This window comes from Mustela nigripes, chromosome 12 (genome assembly GCF_022355385.1).
Source record: "Mustela nigripes isolate SB6536 chromosome 12, MUSNIG.SB6536, whole genome shotgun sequence".
NCBI lineage: Eukaryota > Metazoa > Chordata > Mammalia > Carnivora > Mustelidae > Mustela > Mustela nigripes.
Genome location: NC_081568.1, coordinates 45,439,889 through 45,457,523, shown reverse-complemented (window position 1 = coordinate 45,457,523; position 17,635 = coordinate 45,439,889). Strand labels below are relative to the sequence as shown.

Here is a 17,635-nt window from a genome sequence, read left to right as displayed (position 1 = left end):
TCCCTGAACACTAGGGCCTTTGCTTCACCAAGCATGAGCTCTCTTTCCAGGCTTTTTCTCAAGTAACTCCTACCCATCCTTCCCATTTCAAGGGGTTCAGCCATTGCTTCCTCCAGAATGAATTCTCTGACCTAGATTTGAGTGGGTACCCCTGCTACCCACACTCCCAGAGAATCCCATCCCTTTTCCTACACAGCACCTCTCATACTGCATTGTAAGCACATGCGCTCCTTCCCAACGTAGATTTTTGTTATTCACTGTGGCATTTTCTATGCCAAACTCAAAATGTGCTGTGTGATGCTGTCAAAGTATGAGATTTAGCCACTTGTTCACTAATTATCTAACAGGAACCTGAACAAAGTGACGGTGTGAGCCATGTGGCTATCTGGGGAAAGAGCATTCCAGAACTGGACCCCTGAAGCAGAGAGAACACAACATAATCTAGGAAATGCAAAGACCAACGCTGCTGGGCGGGAAAAGCAGTGAAAGAGAAGGTCAGAGCTGGGGGGGGGGGGGGGTGGATACGAATGGGTGGTGTGGGGAGCCATACCAAGGGTAGATTAGAGAATACTCCAAGGACTTGGAACTTTATTCCACAAAGAGAAGCCATGAGAGGATCTTGAGGGAAGAGTGACAGGAGGCCAGGTGGGAAGCTGCTTCAGCAAGGATGACCCAAGACTCTTAGTCCACACAATTAGAACGGTAGTTGCTTACTAATTTGAGTCTCACTTTCCTCATCTGTGAAGCAGGGCACTACATGGGCTAGAACACATCAAGTATCCAGTAAGGGGTAACTACGGTATCACCATGACTTATCTTGGGATCAGCAGGAACTTAAGTAAGCTGCTGTATGTGAAAAGGAGAGCGAAAAACCATACAGAGCCCAGGTGGAACATTTATGCAGATGGCTCCTGGCCATGGTGGGACTCAGCTTCTCTGAGAAGCTTCTTGCAAGTTCACTTTAAGGCAGAGAAAAGAAAAGGCTACCTTGAGTTACTGGAATGGACGTCTGGAGTTAGGTAAGGTGGTTATCAAAAGTAGGGAGGATTATTATTACAAGTGTCTGCCTTCGGCTTAGGTGATGATCCCAGGATCCTTGGGATCGTGCTCTGCACTGGGCTCCCTGCTAAGCGAGGAGCCCGTTTCTGTTTCTCCCTCTCCCTCTGCTACGACCCCCATCCACTGCCGCTTGTACTCTCTCAAATAAATAAGATCTTAAAACAACAATAAGCCAAAAAACAAACAAACAAAAAACAAAGGGTCCTCTAAACAAGGCCTCTGATGGAAGGGGTCAGCTGGATTTGCTAAGAGTATCTCATACTGAGATGGGGAAGCCCCTCACTACACAGGACTGATCTATATTGCTGGCTTTACAAAATTCATCAACAAAGGCCTACACTCCTCATACCCCACACCTATGGCTTTGCCAGTTCAAGGTGCAGCCAAAAGAAAGATGCCAAGTCAACAGTGTCCCTGTGATTCTCAGAAAATCCTTCAGGGAGACACCCTAGGCTATCTGCCCTAAGAAGTTGGCCAAAAGGCCCTGGTAACTTCCGCAAATAGCGTTACTTGAAAATTAAGCTAACTCCTGATTACCCATCCTCACTTAGGAAAGTTATGAATAACCCCCCAGAAGGGATAACTGAAATTACATATATCTGGCTCTGTAGTGCATTTTCTGGAACATAAACCACATACACCTGCGTGGGACATTTTAACTAATGAATGGGGCTACTCCATACTCAAATTAATTTGATCCTCAAAACCACCTCAGCACAGGGATTAGACCCATTCTGAGACTAAGAAAAACAGAAGTTAGGTAGGCCAAGTCATCAAGTGAGGGCAGAGAGAGGTACTCTGCCCATGTTCTGATTTAAATCCTATCACTACCTATCCTTCTGCTCCCTCACTCAGCTGTTCCCTATGCTTCCATCAGCCAGACAGCAAAACTTACTTCCTTTCACGAACCCCCAGCAAGGTAAGGCCATCCTCTCTCCTGACCACTCCACCAGGTAACTCTGGACCAGCCAGGGATGTTTGTGAGCCCAGACTGAAGGACCTGTGAGCCCTCTTGAGGCCCCAGCACCCTAATTACCCCCTTTGTGAGCTTGTCTTGGATTTTGCAAACAGTGGCACTCCCATCTGCCAAGCTCTCCATTTTAAAGAGGTTTTTGTGGTTTCAGACCCACTCCTCCTCTCCCCGCCTCCCTCTGGGAGGGAACCCAGTGCTGAGTAACAGCTCTAAAATGCTTACTCTAGTGGGCGCCTGGGTGGCTCAGTGGGTTAAGCCGCTGCCTTCGGCTCAGGTCATGGTCCCAGAGTCCTGGGATCGAGTCCCGTCCAACTCTCTGCTCAGCAAGGAGTCTGCTTCCCTCTCTCTCTCTCTCTCTGCCTGCCTCTCTGTCTACTGCTGATCTCTGTCAGTCAAATAAACAAATAAAATCTTTTAAATAAATAAATAAATAAAATGCTTACTCTAGGCTTGGTCCCACTGCAGACCAGGGGTGGGTCAGCCAAGACACTCCACAGCTCAGGAGGTTCAGGGTTTGAGACTGCAGAGACCACCCCGTACCCCCCCTGCCTGAATGGGTATAACTCCGTTCCTAGCAGGCACTCATTTCCCCAGGGAAGTAGAAAACTCAAACACCTTACCCTGAAGTTTCAGGGACAGTCAGCCTCCTCCCACCTCCCTTTCAGAGGGTCCTAACTGTGTGCTTTCTTTAGAAGGGGAAAAAGTAATCTGCAATGCAGGAAAACAGCTTTAAAGCCTCATTTATGGAGGCTAACCTAGCAGTTCTTAGCTGAGGGTGCGCCATATAAACAGGGGTCTCATCTCGCCTGACAAGCAATTCCTTTATCATTCTCTAAAGGGATCAGATTTCCTCCATTGTCACCAAAATGTCTTCTTGAAACTGGTTCAAATCAGGATCCACACAATGCATCTGACTGACTGATGTCTCAACTCTTTAAAAAAAAAAAAAAAAAAGTCATTTATCGATAACCTGTCCTGAAGAATTTCTCACACTCGGAAACTGGACTGCTACCCCAAGGTCCATTAACTTGTTCCTCCATGTCCACAGATCTAGGGCTCTGTTAGGTTTGGGTTCAATTCTTCTTTGGTGGGGGGAAATGTTCACAGGCAGTGCTGGGTACTTTCTATCACGACACTGCAAGGCATATACTGTCTGCTTGCTCCACAGTATCTGATATGCACCCCAAGCAATCTGTCTAGGTTCCTAAAGCCAGAAGAGTCTCTCCAGCCCTTACAGAACTTGTATTCAAACTGAGTTCTTAACTGCTACAGCAAATAGAAATAAACACATATTAAAAACTCTGTTTTGGTTTCTTTCTTGTGCGTGTGTGTGTGGGGTGGTTTATTGAAAAACTTTTTTTTTTTAATTATTCTATTTTTTTAAAGGCTTTTATTTATTTAACACAGAGAGAGAGAAATCACAAGTTAAGCAGAGAGGCGGAAGCAAGCTCCCCGCAGAGCAGACAGCCTGATGTGGGGCTCCATCCCAGGACCCTGAGATCATGACCTGAGCTGAAGGCAGAGGCCTAACCCACTGAGCCACCCAGGTATCCTACTGAAAAACTTTTGATAGGAAAAATATTTTAAAGACATTTAGACCTAATTGGATTCCCTCATTCTGAGAAGAAGAGAGGCAGAGGAAGCCTAGGGCAGCATGCTGGTATCCACAATACTATTCAATAACAGAATCAGAAGTGGAATGAACATGCTTCATAATGGTCATCATTTATTTAAAAATTTTAAAATAGCAATTATTGGATAAGTAGCACCTACTGGATGGTATGTGCCTAGCACTATGCTAAGGGCTTTATAAACATTATCTTCTTCAATTCTCACAACCTTTAGAAGTAGTAACTATCATTATTCTCATTTTGGGGATGAGAAAATGGTGGCTCAGAGAGGCCGAGTAATTCACCCAAGATTGCACAGCAAGTTAGAATCAAAACTCAATATATACAAATATTGAAACATTATGTTACTGATCTGCAACTAATAGTCAATTATACCTCAATTTTTTAAAAAAGCAGCAACAGCAGCAAAAGAAGTGAAGCTGAGACTAAAAACTGTAGACTGTAGGATTCCAAGGCAGAGCTGTTGCTTCCATAGTCCACTTCTCATCGTGGGAAAAGGAAAAGGCAAGGGTCTGACGAAGCTCTAAAAGCCATACTGAGGGCGCCTGGGTGGCTCTGTGGGTTAAAGCCTCTGCCCTCAGCTCAGGTCATGATCCTAGGGTCCTGGGATCGAGCCCCGCATCGGGCTCTCTGCTCGGCAGAGAGCCTGCTTCTGACCCTCTCTCTGCCTGCCTCTCTGCCTACTTGTGATCTCTGTCTTTCAAATAAATAAATAAAATCTTTAAAAAAATTAAAAAATTAAAAAATAAAAGCCGTACTGAAAATTGATACCCCAGATCCACACAGTTACACCTCCCTAGTGACGAGGAGGAGCCTGAAAAAGGGCCTAAACCTAAGAAGAAAAGTAGACAAAGAGAGTAGAGATTTATTTGGGGCCAGCTCCCTGTGGTGGAGGATTCCTAGGGCTGCTCTAGGTTAGCAGAGATTTTGCCTCTTCTTTACTTTGTGCCATCAGTTAGCTACACTTCAAATGAACACACAAAAAACTGATGCCCAGAACACAAATACTCATGTCAGAGTGTTTGGCTGGATTTCCTTTTTTTTTTTTTTTAAGATTTTATTTATTTATTTGACACAGAGAGAGAGAGCAAGAGATCACAAGTAGGCAGAGATGGAGAGAGGAGGAAGCAGGCTCCCTGCTGAGCAGAGAGCTTGATGTGGGGCTCGATCCCAGGACCCTGAGATCATGACCTGAGCCGAAGGCAGAGGGTTCCACTGAGCCACCCAGGCGCCCCTGGATTTCCTTTTAAAGTCAAGAACACTGTGGTGCCTGTGTGGCTCAGTCAGTTAGGTATCTGCCTTCGGCTCAGGTCATGATCCCAGGACTCTGGGATCAAGCACCATGTCGGGCTTCCTGCTCAATAAGGGGATCCTGCTTCTGCCTCTACCTACTGCTCCCCCTGCTTGTGCCCCACCCCCGAAAAATAAATTTTAAGTCTTTAAAAAAATAAAATAAGATTAAAGAACACTATACCACTGCTTAATTTTCTTGTCACATGAAGTTAGAAGTCCTACACGACCAATCCACCGATTCCCCCTGCTGGGGTGGGCAGAAGCTTGTGGTGATGATACACTCTCAGGTCTCAACCCACCGCACGTGCACTAGCCACAGCAAACTTAATTCAGTTATGGTCTTTCCCCACAGCCTTGAGAGCATATGTGCACTCTACCAAAGGTAGTTTTTACAAAACGCAAATAAACAAATTAGAATTTATTTTTAAAACATTCATCATACCACATTCCAAAGCAAAAATAGCCAATTCCTTGGGTCAGCAACCTTTAAGATTATAGACAATATGCCTATCCTGTCTATGGATAAGCAAAACTCTATTTTCAAGGAGATGGATCCCATATATTTGAGTACTGACACAATACCAAAAAAGGAAAGTACTGTATTCTCCACCCCCCTCCTCTTCCAGGTGGAGAAAAAGAAGACCCAGAAAAAGTCCTGGAAAGCCCCAGTCTCCCAGACATGGTACAACAGCTACCACATGCTAAGCATTGGGCTATCACCACAGTCAATGCTCACAACCCCATGAAACAGATAAATCATAATTTAATCCTTTTTTTACAAACCAAGAAGCTGAGACTCAGAATGGTTAAGTACCTTACCCAAGGAGGCACAACCAGCAAGTGGTAGAGCTGGCACTTGAATCAACGCAGTTAAAACTGGGGTTAAACCCAAATAAAACCCCAGAACGTTTGCTGTGGATCATTTCCCATTCTGCTTCTTTCATACTCACAAGAGTTGTAGCTAGAATAAGGAAAAAAAATTAAAGGTCTTCAAAATTGTCTAGGGGAGGGATATACAAAAGGCCAAAATGCAAATCCTGATTTAAAATGAAAACTACAAATCTAAGATGTGGACACTTAAACCAGAAGAGAGAACCCCACAAGAATGGGGGGGGGGTGCTGAAAAACATCTTTTATTACTAGTTACTGCATGTGTCCCTTAAAGCACTAAAACACTAGCATCTGAGCCAAAAGGAGGGCTAAAAATAGGCATTTGCAGCAAGCTCTGGAAAGCTTTTAGCTTGCTTATGAGGCACTCATTTCTGTAGACTCCCAAAAACATATGCATCACAGAACACAAAAATTCCCAAGACCACACTGCCACTCCACTGGTGTCACATTTAAACTTGTCCAAGCTCCAAATAAAATCAGGGCTGAAAAAACGGCCGTAGCAGTCCATGCACTCTCCAAAAAAAGAGCCTCCATCTAACCTTACTAGACAGACGATTTAATCAGAATTCTCCCTCAAAAAGCAACCAAGCCCTAAAACAGACTTAAACAGAAAAGCTACTGGATCAATTCGAGTCAGTCTGTCAAAAACTAGTCCTCAGGTTCAAAAACCAACCAGCAGACAAGACACTTTGTTGCCTTAAGATTCCAGAAAAACAAGAACAGAGCAAAACTACCAGGCTCAGAATTTTGCTTTGGGCACTTAAACCAAGCAGGCTTCTCCACTCAGGGAAGGCGAGATGCCAGCCAAGCTGTCTTCTTCCCACGATCAATAACCCCAGTGACGCACCCTATCAAGGGCCCCTGCACTTGCACAAAACGCCAGCTCAGGCACCCAATACCACCTGATGTCATGGCTGATTTAAAACCCACAAGGCAGGTTCACCATTAGCTAAGCAGCAGCAGCCAGGGTGAGTAGCCCTATTTAAACTTCTGAGGAGTGCTCTCTCCTGGGGATGATTATACCCCTTTGAGTTTAAAGGGGGGGGGGACTAAAGAGTGTCTTAAAGTTACATTCCCTCCCTCTGTGGGTGGATCAGGAGGAATATGCAAGAAAATGGACGTTTCAGCACTGCCCTTTGCATAATAGAGTTCTGGAAGGGAAAGGGGGGAAGGAGGAGAGGGCAGAAGGAAGAGAACACGGTTTGAGGTATTATTAGTAAACCCCAAATGTCCCCTCCTCCAAATGAAGCAACCTTAAAAGAAATAAAAATTGCAACATGATATTTTCCAAATTGGCTGTTCAAGTCTCCCTAAGATTATGAGTGGTCCTAAACCCTCGAATGTAAAAGCATTAATAAGCTCTCTCCTCAACTTTCCCCATTTTGACGGTTTAAACTAGTCAGTCTCAACCAGCGACTACAGGAGAGTTTTGAAAAGCACTAGGGCTATGGCCACAGGCCCAACATTCTAGCCGCAAGCGGGTTTTGATACTGATCCACTTCAAAAGGACCCAAAAACAGAGCCGCTGAGCCTCCACGCGCCCGCAAAGGGAGGCAGCAGGGCGCGCCCCCCACCCAACCGACGATCTCGTCTCGGCGAAGGGAGGCCGAGACGAGCCTCCATATTCTTCACCGCCTTTCCCCCCAAGCTGACACGGCTCCTCCGGGATCTCCCAAGGGACGGGGTCCACAGAACCGAAAATCCGAGCAGGGAGAGGGAGGGCGCCAGGAGCGCCGGCCGGCGGTCACATGCCGCTCCCCGCGCGGGGAGGCACCACGTTGTCCCGGCTGCGGAGGAATGCCGGGAAGGGGGGCCGCGCACTCACACTCGCGCACACGCACACTCCGGGCCGCGCCGCGCCGCCGGCCCGCACCCGCCTTCCACCCCGAGCGCGGCGGCGGGGGCCGAACGCACAGGCCCAGCGGCCGCGAGCAGCCCGCGGGCCGGCGGCGCGGCGCATGGCGCCCAACTGTCACCCGCCCGCCCAGCCCGGCCACTCCCTCCCCCGCCGCCACACGCCCCTCCTGTCGCCGCATGCCCCCTTCCTCGCCCCACATTTTCCGCCAACCCCTAACTGGATCCCCGCACACTCGCCATCCGGCTCCCTCTCGAGGCGGAAGGTCCCCGGGATCGGGAAGGGAAACCACCGAATTCAATGACACGTTGGGTTTCCTCTTCTCATCATTCTCCCCGTAACCGACCCCTCAACCCGTCGCCAATGGCGATCCCACCGTCTAGTATCATCTACCAGAGAACAAAACTTGTTAACTTTTAAAGCCCGAATCCGTGTGGTCGGTATGAACTCATCACCGCGCGCTTCGCTGCCCGTGACATATGCTCATTAAACATTTACAACATGGGGACGATCGTAACGCTACCAAAACGGGGAACGTGGGGCGGGGTGGGAAGAGGGGCTTCCCGAGAAAGGGTTAAGCTAGAAACCGTCTTCGACACCAACACGCGGGAGGGAGGGCGAGCGCTTTTCACCGAAACCAGCGCCCACCCTCTCCTGGCGAGGTAGGCCCGGACCACGCCGTTGCCCACTAACCGCTGAGGCCCAGGCGGTGGCCATGGGCTCCCGGGGGCTGGGCCCTCCGGCAGGGGCGGCTTCCCCAGTGTGTGAGAGGGAACCGCGACCCAAACGAGCCAGGAGGCAATTAAAAAAAAAAAAAAATCCCGAGTCACCACGACCAGTGGCGGACCCCCGGGCCCTGAAGGCCGCTGGGGGAGGGGACGTCCAAGTCCCCGGAAGAGGTCCCCGGATCCAAGAGAGCAAGCAGGGAGACCCACCTGGAGGGGACTGTCCGTTCACCGTGGCCAGGACCGGCGGCAGCGCGTTCTTAGTCCAAGGGTTCACCTTGGGCGGAGGGGCCTCCACGAAGTCACGACGCCCGGCGCCCGCGGCTCCAGCCGCTCCTCCGCCAGCGCCCGGCTCACCGCCGCCGCCCTCCTCCCCGTCGCTGATCGCCAGGCCCTCGGCGCCCGGCGGCTGCGGCGGCCGCGGGCTCTCGCGCTCCAGCTGCCCGGTGCCCTCCTTGTGTGGCTTGGCGCAGGGCGGCCGAGGTCTCCGGGCGCCGCCGTCCGGCTCCCCCCCTCCGACGTCGTTCGCCCCGGGTTCGCCCTTGCCCTCGGGCTGTGGCGGCGGCGGCTTCTTCCTCACCAGACCCCCGTGCTCTTCGGCCTGCAAGAGGGGGGCGCCCCCCGGCAGCAGCGGCTCCACCTGAGTGGCCATCTGCGCGCCCGCCCCCCCGGAGAAGCCGGGCGCGCCCGAGGCTGCCTCCCCCGCCTCGAACTTGGCTTTCAGGGCACCCGCGACGCCTTCCTCCGGGGCGCTGGGCCCCAGTCCCTGCGGAGAAGGGTCGGGGTTCACGCTAGGCGCGGCCCCCCTCGCGGTCGGATGCAGCCGCCGTAGATCCGAGGCCCGCTGGCGGGGCGGGGGGGGTAGGAAGGCCCCCCACTCTGCGGTCCAGGCCTCCTCGGCGCGCGTCCCCCCCCCCGCCCGTTCCTCGCAAGGCGCCCCCACCCCGAGCCTGGCAGGCTTCTCGTCCCGTCCCTCCCTCCCCCCCGCCGCCGGGGCGGCCCGGGCTTCCCGGCTCGGGGGCTGCAGCAATATGGACGGACGGGGGAGAGGCGCGGCGAGCCGAGGCGACCACGCGATCCGCGGCAGGCGGCGGGCGGGCGCGCGCCTCGCGACGCGGCGGGCGAGGGGAGGGGACGGCGCAGCGGGAACGCGCCCGCCGAGGCCGGACCTTGGCCACAGGCGGGCGGGCGAAGCCGGCGGGAGCGCGCGCGCACACAGCCTCGCGGCCCCGCCCCTCGCCCCGCCCCTCGCCTCCAATTCCTCGGAGCACCTCCCGGACTGGGGGGTGAGGGGTACTCTGACCGGACGGGGGCGAGCACGTGCCTGATGCAATTCGGAAGGGAGGGCAATGGGTGGGGGGCAGGAGAGATGGGTGGGTGAAGAGGGGGAGGTGTCTTAAAGGGCCAGCGCGTCAGGGCGTCCGCAGGTGGAGCACATGGGAACGGGCCACGCGGCCGACCGAGCCTGGCCGGGCTCTTTAGGTTGGGTGCGCCAAATTCGGGAGAAGGAGCCATTAATGTCACCCTTGATTTGCAGGGTGAAGGAGAAGGGTGCCCATCTACCCCGAACACGTACCGATACTGCCGGCTCCCTGGCGCCCCATGGGCCTGGCCCCTGTGGGCGCCGCCTGGGTGACCTTGGGCGAGCCGCCCTCACCTCCGTAGGCAGTGCTCGGCTCCTCCCCGCGGGCTCTGGCTGGGACACTGCCCTGAGTTGGGTTCGACGCCCGACCCGAAGGCAGGCCCTTAACCCTTGGGGACAAGGGTGCCTACAAAGTGGGAACGAACTACCAACGGCACCCCCGCCCCGCCCCGCCAAGCCCCCTAAAGCCTAGTGTTTATAGGCAGGAAATGTTTTTTTCTTTCAACTGCATTTCGTTTTTTCTAAATAATTGCTTTAGGCGGAGTTAAACCTATGCCCGATTGGGATTCAGAGATCTGAGATTTTATCCAGGCGCTGGCCCTGCGCCTTACTATCTCTGCAGCAGTGGTCTCCTCAGTGGGCCTCAGTTTCTCTTCTGTAAAAGGAACCAGTTGTGTAGGACAGTGATTTCAAACTTGGGTGCACATTCAGTAAATACTTACTAACCTTGTACTGTGGGGACATGTAGAGTTCTAGAAAATGGGGTTCGGCAATCAGTCAGGCTAACGAGGTCTCTATCGTTATGAACTTTACACTCTCAGGTGGAAAAAGAAACTGGTAAACAAGCACTTGTCTAGTATCTATGAAGACAATAATTACTACAGTGGTAGCTTGGACTCAACCAGCTACTTCAGTTTGAATGATGAGGGATAACTCTGAATGCAGATTCCAAATGTTTTAAGGATTAAGTATGTATGGGATGGACCTAGAAACCTGCGTGTCTAAGAAGGTCCCCTTGGGTGCTTACAGATCAGCCGGTCCTACACTTCCCTTGGAGAATTCCTGGCCTCTCTGAAGGGCTGTGATCCCACCTGCTCAAGACATAACAGCCTGGGATGTTGGCCATCTCCATGGCAAGAACTAGAGCACATGATGGTCTGGGTATGGGAGAAGGCTTATTGAATAGCCTCTTGGAACTGCCCCAGGGGATAAGGCTGGTTGTAGGGTGGCTGTAACCATGACTACTGGGGAGAGGAGCTGTTGGGGACAGCCAGGCAATCTGATGTCTAGTCCCAGCTCTTCCCTAACTTGTAACTCAGCCTCTGCACCATGGTCAGCATTCCACTCTTTCCTGGGTACACTTTCCTGGTAGAGAAATGGGGTAAATTATGCCTGACTTGCTTCTACCTTCCCATCTTTTGTAAGGAGTCAAGTGAGACACTGTTAGTCAAAGTGCTGTGTAAATTATAGAGACTCAGGCCAGTGCTTCAAAAGAGGTACTAAGAAACGGTACCTCTTCCTGTAATGATTGCAGGAATGTCAATAAATTTAAGCAGGATTCTTCATAATTGCATTATATATGCCCTTAATCAGAAGGTAAATTATTTCACCTTGTCCCTCAAATGCACTATTGTTTTTTGTCATATTTACTGTTAAGTATTTCCTAAAGAGGTAATTCACACTAGGCCTTATTTGTTAATAAGGGGCATTATGGTCACTGTTGGTCATTCTGTTCTATATTCCTGTAATTGGAGGTAGAAAGTAGAGTTGCCCCAGACAACTTGTAAGGGAACCCGGACTCTGGATGAGTAACCTGTTCACACCACCTAGCACTCAGTCTGAGCTGAATAAGCACCTTCAAGATTGCTGTTTAGAGGCTAGAGGGTCACTGGGATCTGCACACCCTGGGCCTGCTCTGTCCCAGAAAGGGGCTCTTAAATGTCAGCATGCCATTTTACAGACGGGCAAACTGGGGCCAGAGACAGTAAAAGAAAAGACTACATCTTAAACTGAGGCTGTTAGAGCTGGAAAAAGGAATCTTAACAATTACTCAATTTCCTTGTTTTGCAGATGAGGGCAGTGAGGTTCAGAGAAGTGAAGTTACTTAACCAAGGTCACACAGCTAATTCAGGACAGAGCCAGGTCTCATACCTGAATTTCTTGACCCTAAATCCAGTCGTTTTTTCAATATAAAATGATGGAATTGGGATTCAAGTTCAGGTCTTTAAAATTCCTGATCCCCTGTGACATTTAATATTCAGTTTTAAATATTAAAAATTACTAAAACCAGTTAAGAGTAACTGCTTTTATTGAGTACCTACTATATCCTAGGTACTATGAAAAATCCTTGACATTCATTATTTCAATTAATTCACACAATAACCCAATGAGATACATATTAATTCTTGCCACAAATTATCCATTGAGTCCCTACTATGTACCTGGCATGACAAGGTCCTGTGGTTGTACTCGTCAATCACAAAAGGTCACTGAAGTTCAGAAAAGAAAGCATGGTGCATTGGGGTGCCTGGGTGGGGCAGTCGGCTAAGTGCCCAACCTTTGCTTTTGCTTCAGGTAAGGATCTCAGGGTCATGATCTTAGGATGGTGAGACTGAGCCCCGTGTCAGGCTCCCACTGGCTTGAGATTCTCTCTTCTCCTTCTCCCCCTCCCACTCATGCTCTCTCTCTCTCTCTCTCTCAAATAAATAAATACATCTTTTTTTTTCTTAAGATTTTATTTATTTATTTGACAGAGAGAGATCACAAGTAGAGAGAGAGGCAGGCAGAAAGAGAGAGAGGGAAGCAGGCTCCCTGCTGAGCAGAGAGCCTGATGCGGGGCTCGATCCCAGGACCCTGAGATCATGACCCGAGCCGAAGGCAGCGGCCCAACCCACTGAGCCACCCAGGCACCCAAATACATATTTTTTTAAGAGATTTTAACTTATTTATTTGAGAGAGAGAGAGACCGTGACAGTGAGAGAGAGCACAAGCAGGGAGGAGAGGTAGAAGGGCTCGATCCCAGGATCCTGGGATCCTGACCGGAGCCAAAGGCAGCCGCTTGGCCGACTGAGCCACTCAGGCTCCCCAGATAAATAGATCTTTAAAAAAGGAAAGAAAGGGGGCGCCTGGGTGGCTCAGTGGGTTAAAGCCTCTGCCTTAGGCTCAGGTCATGATCTCAGGGTCCTTGGATTGAGCGGGGAGCCTGCTTCCCTCTCACTCTCTCTGCCTGCCTCTCTGCCTACTTGGGATCTCTGTCTGTCAAATAAATAAATAAAATCTTTAAAAAAAAAAAAAAAAGGAAAGTAAGGTGGGTGCCTGGGGTCACGGGCAGCAGCTAAATATCAGAGTGACCTGTTTCAGGGCAGTGTAACTTCCCAGGCCTTGTTCTAACTCACACCACACTGTAAGGCCTGCCTCTCTCTTCCTCCCACTGCGAAACCCACAAGTAATTATACAGAAACCATCAAATATATTGTCCTGGGAAAGATGCTAAAAATGTTGAATCTTGTCTCCCCAAAAGGCAAACTCCAACGACAGGGAGAGGGGCAAGCAATTAAGCAATATGTGACCCTAGGCTAAAAAAGAGGTAAGACAAGATATGCTTTGGGCAGAAAGTGACAGGGATCAAACTAACTTGTGTGGTTTCAACACACCAGTGCTTGAAAACAGAGACAAAGCGTTAGAAAATCAAACTTAAAAAATAAAAACTGTGGTGTGGGTCCAAATATTTATTTGTATTTAATTATGTGCTTGCTTTGCCTCCAGTGCTGACAACTTCCTGAAGAGAGACAAAGGAAGCCACCCCAGGGACTGAGGGACCCCAGAGAGCTAGGAGACCTAACTGATAAGCTACAGCCCATCTCTGGCTTTGCCCAATGACTTTGGGCAGCCTCTCTGTCTTCCTGGGCTTCCATCTCTCCATCCACAAAATGGGAAGTGTAATCCCTATCTATGTGGCTTATGGATGTGAAAGGTTCAGTTTCCAGGAAGCTTCATTCTTTTGTGGGGAGCATAGGGAGAAGGTAGTGTAGAGGTTCCTCCACTTACTCTGTATTAGCAAAAAAAATTCTAATACACGTAGATATACAGTTGTACTCCTCTTTCAGTTTGATTTTCCAAAGGAACTTGAGTTTCTGGAAGAACTTGGGCTGCATAACTTATCTTCTGATATCAGGGGCTCCTGGGCAGGAGGCCTCTAGGCAGACACGGAGTGGGTGGGGTCAGCAAGGGAGGGGCCTGGGCCAATACGAACGGTGCCAGCCGCGGAGTGCTATTCCAAACTCTGAAAACTCTTGGGTTCTTTGGCACATGCCAAGAAATTTATTTCAGTTCGTGGGAGGAGGCTCAGCCTAGACTTCTTCTTGTGAAGTCAGTACAAACAGCAATAGCTCAGTGGGGTGAGGACGGGGGAATACTGATTGTTTCCATAAGACCTGGTTAACCCCCAGAGCAACACTTTTGTGTAAGTAGGATTATCCCCATTTTACAGATGAGGAAGTAGGCTCACAGGCAGCCCAGCCTCCCCAGGGGGGTTAGGAAAAGAGGAGAACGGGTTTGTAATGAAGGTGGTCGAACAGAGAATTTAACTTCTAACATAGTCACCATTTTGAGTTAGAGACCAGGCTCATACTGGCCTCATCCCAGCCTCTTTCTCTTCGATACTATCCTCTTTCCCAGGCCCTGCTCCCCTCCCCGGCATGGCTGCGCTTCTCAAATGGTCTCATGACGAGCTTGCCCTCTAACTTCTCCCCACTGCAGGCAGCCTACCACACTGCCTGAGCCAGTTCTCTGAGTCTTTCCTGGACTTTGATGAGCCCTGCCTCTGCTAAAAATCTCCCTACTCACACCCCACCCTGTCCTGCCACCTCTACCACACCTTATATTCCAACAGCAGGGGACCACTCACTGTAGCTTTCCTTCGACAAATATTTATTAAGCATCCATGATGTGCCAGGTACTGCCCAGGCCCTGGAGCTGGACAAGTGAGCAAGATACATAGGTTTCCTGCCTTCGGGAATCTCCTGGTCTCACCCTGTGGGCCCCACGCTTTCCTACCTCAAGTCACGGAATTCCCCTCACTGTGTTGTTTCTGTTGAGAGCGAGGTCCTGAGTGAAAATCCCAGTTCAACTATCTGGTGACTTCGAGCAAATATTTAACTTCTCTCTAAGCCTCAGTTTCCCCATCTGTAAATTGGAAATTATAATAAACTACTTATCTCATAGACCTTCAGTGACCTTTAAAGGAGAAAATGTGTATAATTTAATAGCACAATGCCTGCACATAGTATATGCTAAGTAAATATTACCTTTCATTACATGTATTATTGCCAGTAATGTCATTCCATCTCCATTTGTCCAGAATTCTACTTGTCCTTCAAGGCTCAGCACAAAATGCCAACTGCTTCACAAAATCTTATTTAGTTTCCACAACTAGAATAGATATCTCCCCACTCTTAGTTCTTGGTGGCAATTTCCCTAAAGCACATGATATTTTTTACTTTCTTTTTGCCCTCAATCATGGTTACTTATGAGTATGCCTTATTCTCCATCTAGATTATAAGGTTTCTTGAAGTTAAGGATTGCACCCCATTCTTCTTAGTGTCCCTTATGGCACTCACCAGTGGTGCCTTCTGCACAGCTGGCCCTCAGTGTATTTTCTGGACCAAAAAAAAAAAAAAAAAAGAATTAATGACTACAGACTCACTCCTAATCACATCAATGTTTTGGTAGCTAGAGTGACACTGTCAAGGGCCAAGTGCTAAATTTTATAGATACTTAATATATATTACATATAATAAATATATTAATTATACATAACTAAATTACATATGTACTTTTAAATGATAAAATATGAAAATAAAATGTGGTAACTTTAACAAATGTAAAGTATTTTAAGTCTAGCAAAGCAAAACCCGCATATAAGCCCAAGGGCAATCATTGGCAACATGTTGATGTATTTTCTTCTAGTCTTTTTTTCTATGCATATTTTAGATATATTTTAGATATTTCAAATAACTGAGATCATATTGCACATTCAGCAGCTTTATTTTTTTGTTTCTCCACCTTAACACTGTACTATGAGCCCTGTCTATGTACTATGAGCACTGCAAATTCCCTACCCTCAGTAACTTATGCCATCTATTGAGCACCTATGGTTTGCCTTACTTCACAGCTGCCTGCCTTCTGTTTGTGCTACACTGCATTTCCCAAAGGGCTTTCATGGAGAAGGACAGGTGTGACTGTCCCCAGTTGGCAGCTAAAGAACTGAGGCTCCCAGAAGTTCGGTTAATTGCTTCAAGATGCTGGGGCAACAGACTCAAGGTGAGAACCCAGGTCATACCCCTCCCATTCCAGACCCTTCCACAACCCCACAGGAGACACAGCACACTTTGAAATGCACACCCCCACCCCCCGCAACCAATCAGACAAACTCAGACAACTATGTGAAATCATTCCAGGGTCTGCAAACATCCAAGTTCATGGAGAGAGGTGGAAATTAGCAGCTAAAACGAAGACAGGAGGCAATTTTCCTGGCAACATGACTGTAATCAGTCACAACTACTGAGCTCCCAGAACAGAAGGACCCTGACCTAGGGACTAGAGTGGAAACAATAAAGGACAAGACATGTTCTCTGTCCCAGGGAACAAAACTCCATATACTAGCAGTGTTCTCATCACAGACCACTTGCCTGTCCTTTACCTATAGCACAGGAGGAAAAAAGGGGTAAAGGGTTAAGTTAGGTTCAGATTCAGGTTTGCCTACTTCCTAGTTGTGTGATGTTAGGCAAATTCCTTTCTTTCTCTGAGTTTTACTGTCCCCATCTATAAAATGGTGAAAGGAAAATACTTGCCTAAGAAAATTCATTATGCCTTTGAGAAAGTTCCCTGGCCTCTGGTGTGGGTTTTCTCATCTGTAAAATGGAGATGATAACAGCACTGACCTTTAGGGTAATTGTGAGGATTAAGTTAGTAAATACATGCAAAGTGCTTAGAACAGTGCCTGACAAATAGTACACACTGAATGAATGTTTGCTATTATTATCATTGGCACAGAATCAAGAGAAACACTCTTCGAATCCCACACACAAAAGGCAGAACAAGTGTTACCCTGATCTGTAGATGAGGAAACCAACTCTCAGAAAGATGAGGCATTTATCTGGAACCCTGATGCTAGTCGATGCTAGTCCTGATGCCAGGACTGCTAGATATTCCAAATGCAATGCTTTCCCTCTCCAGATCATATTTTAGCTGTCGCAAGCTGTCAGCCTTCTGACCAATTTCAGCCCACAGGCATGTTTTGTTTGGCCCACACAGTATTTTTTTTAATTGAATTTAACTGTGATTTGATGGACCTAGTACACACTAGTGAGCATCAGGCCTAACCCTTCCTCTGGTGTTTGTTACTCCCAGTCAATTAGCAAACGACCCACATTTAGATCCTTGCACAGGCTCTTACGGTACCAGTCACTAAACACAGGGTATAGACGAGTTGTGGAGACTAAAGATGAGGCAAAGAGGGGCACAGGCTGGAGGAACAGGGAAGAGGTAGTCAGGGAAGCCTTCCTGCAGGTGGCTGTATGTGGGTTACTAGTTAATATTAGGAAGTGGGCTTTGTCCAGAATGGAAGGGAGGGTATGAGGTAGAGAAGATTACTTTAGCATTTGGTGACCTTCAGGGATGATGAGTTTCCTCCCTAGCACTTCCCCAGGTTTTTCCCTTAGTGGAGAAGAGAAAAGAAATACGCTGCCCCTTATTTCATATGAGGCCATATGACTTAGGAGGTCCAGAGTCAATACACATTGTCTGTGTTTGTTGATTAATTGATCTGTGTCCTCATCCCTGAGT

The 17,635-nt window shown here is 48.7% G+C and overlaps 1 protein-coding gene across 3 annotated transcripts in view; it reads right to left on the bottom strand.

Moving 5' to 3' along the window:
• The window catches only part of LARP1 (La ribonucleoprotein 1, translational regulator), a 57,277-nt gene extending 47,861 nt beyond the window's left edge, over nucleotides 1-9,416 (bottom strand). For 2 of the 3 annotated variants that reach the window (XM_059417218.1, XM_059417219.1), the window contains exon 1: nucleotides 8,638-9,416. In XM_059417218.1, coding sequence (XP_059273201.1) covers nucleotides 8,638-9,079 — 442 coding nt within the window. In that variant the 5' untranslated portion in view covers nucleotides 9,080-9,416. The remainder of the gene's footprint in view (nucleotides 1-8,637) is intronic. The other variant, XM_059417217.1, reaches the window with a different exon arrangement.
• Nucleotides 9,417-17,635: the final 8,219 nt, after the last annotated feature.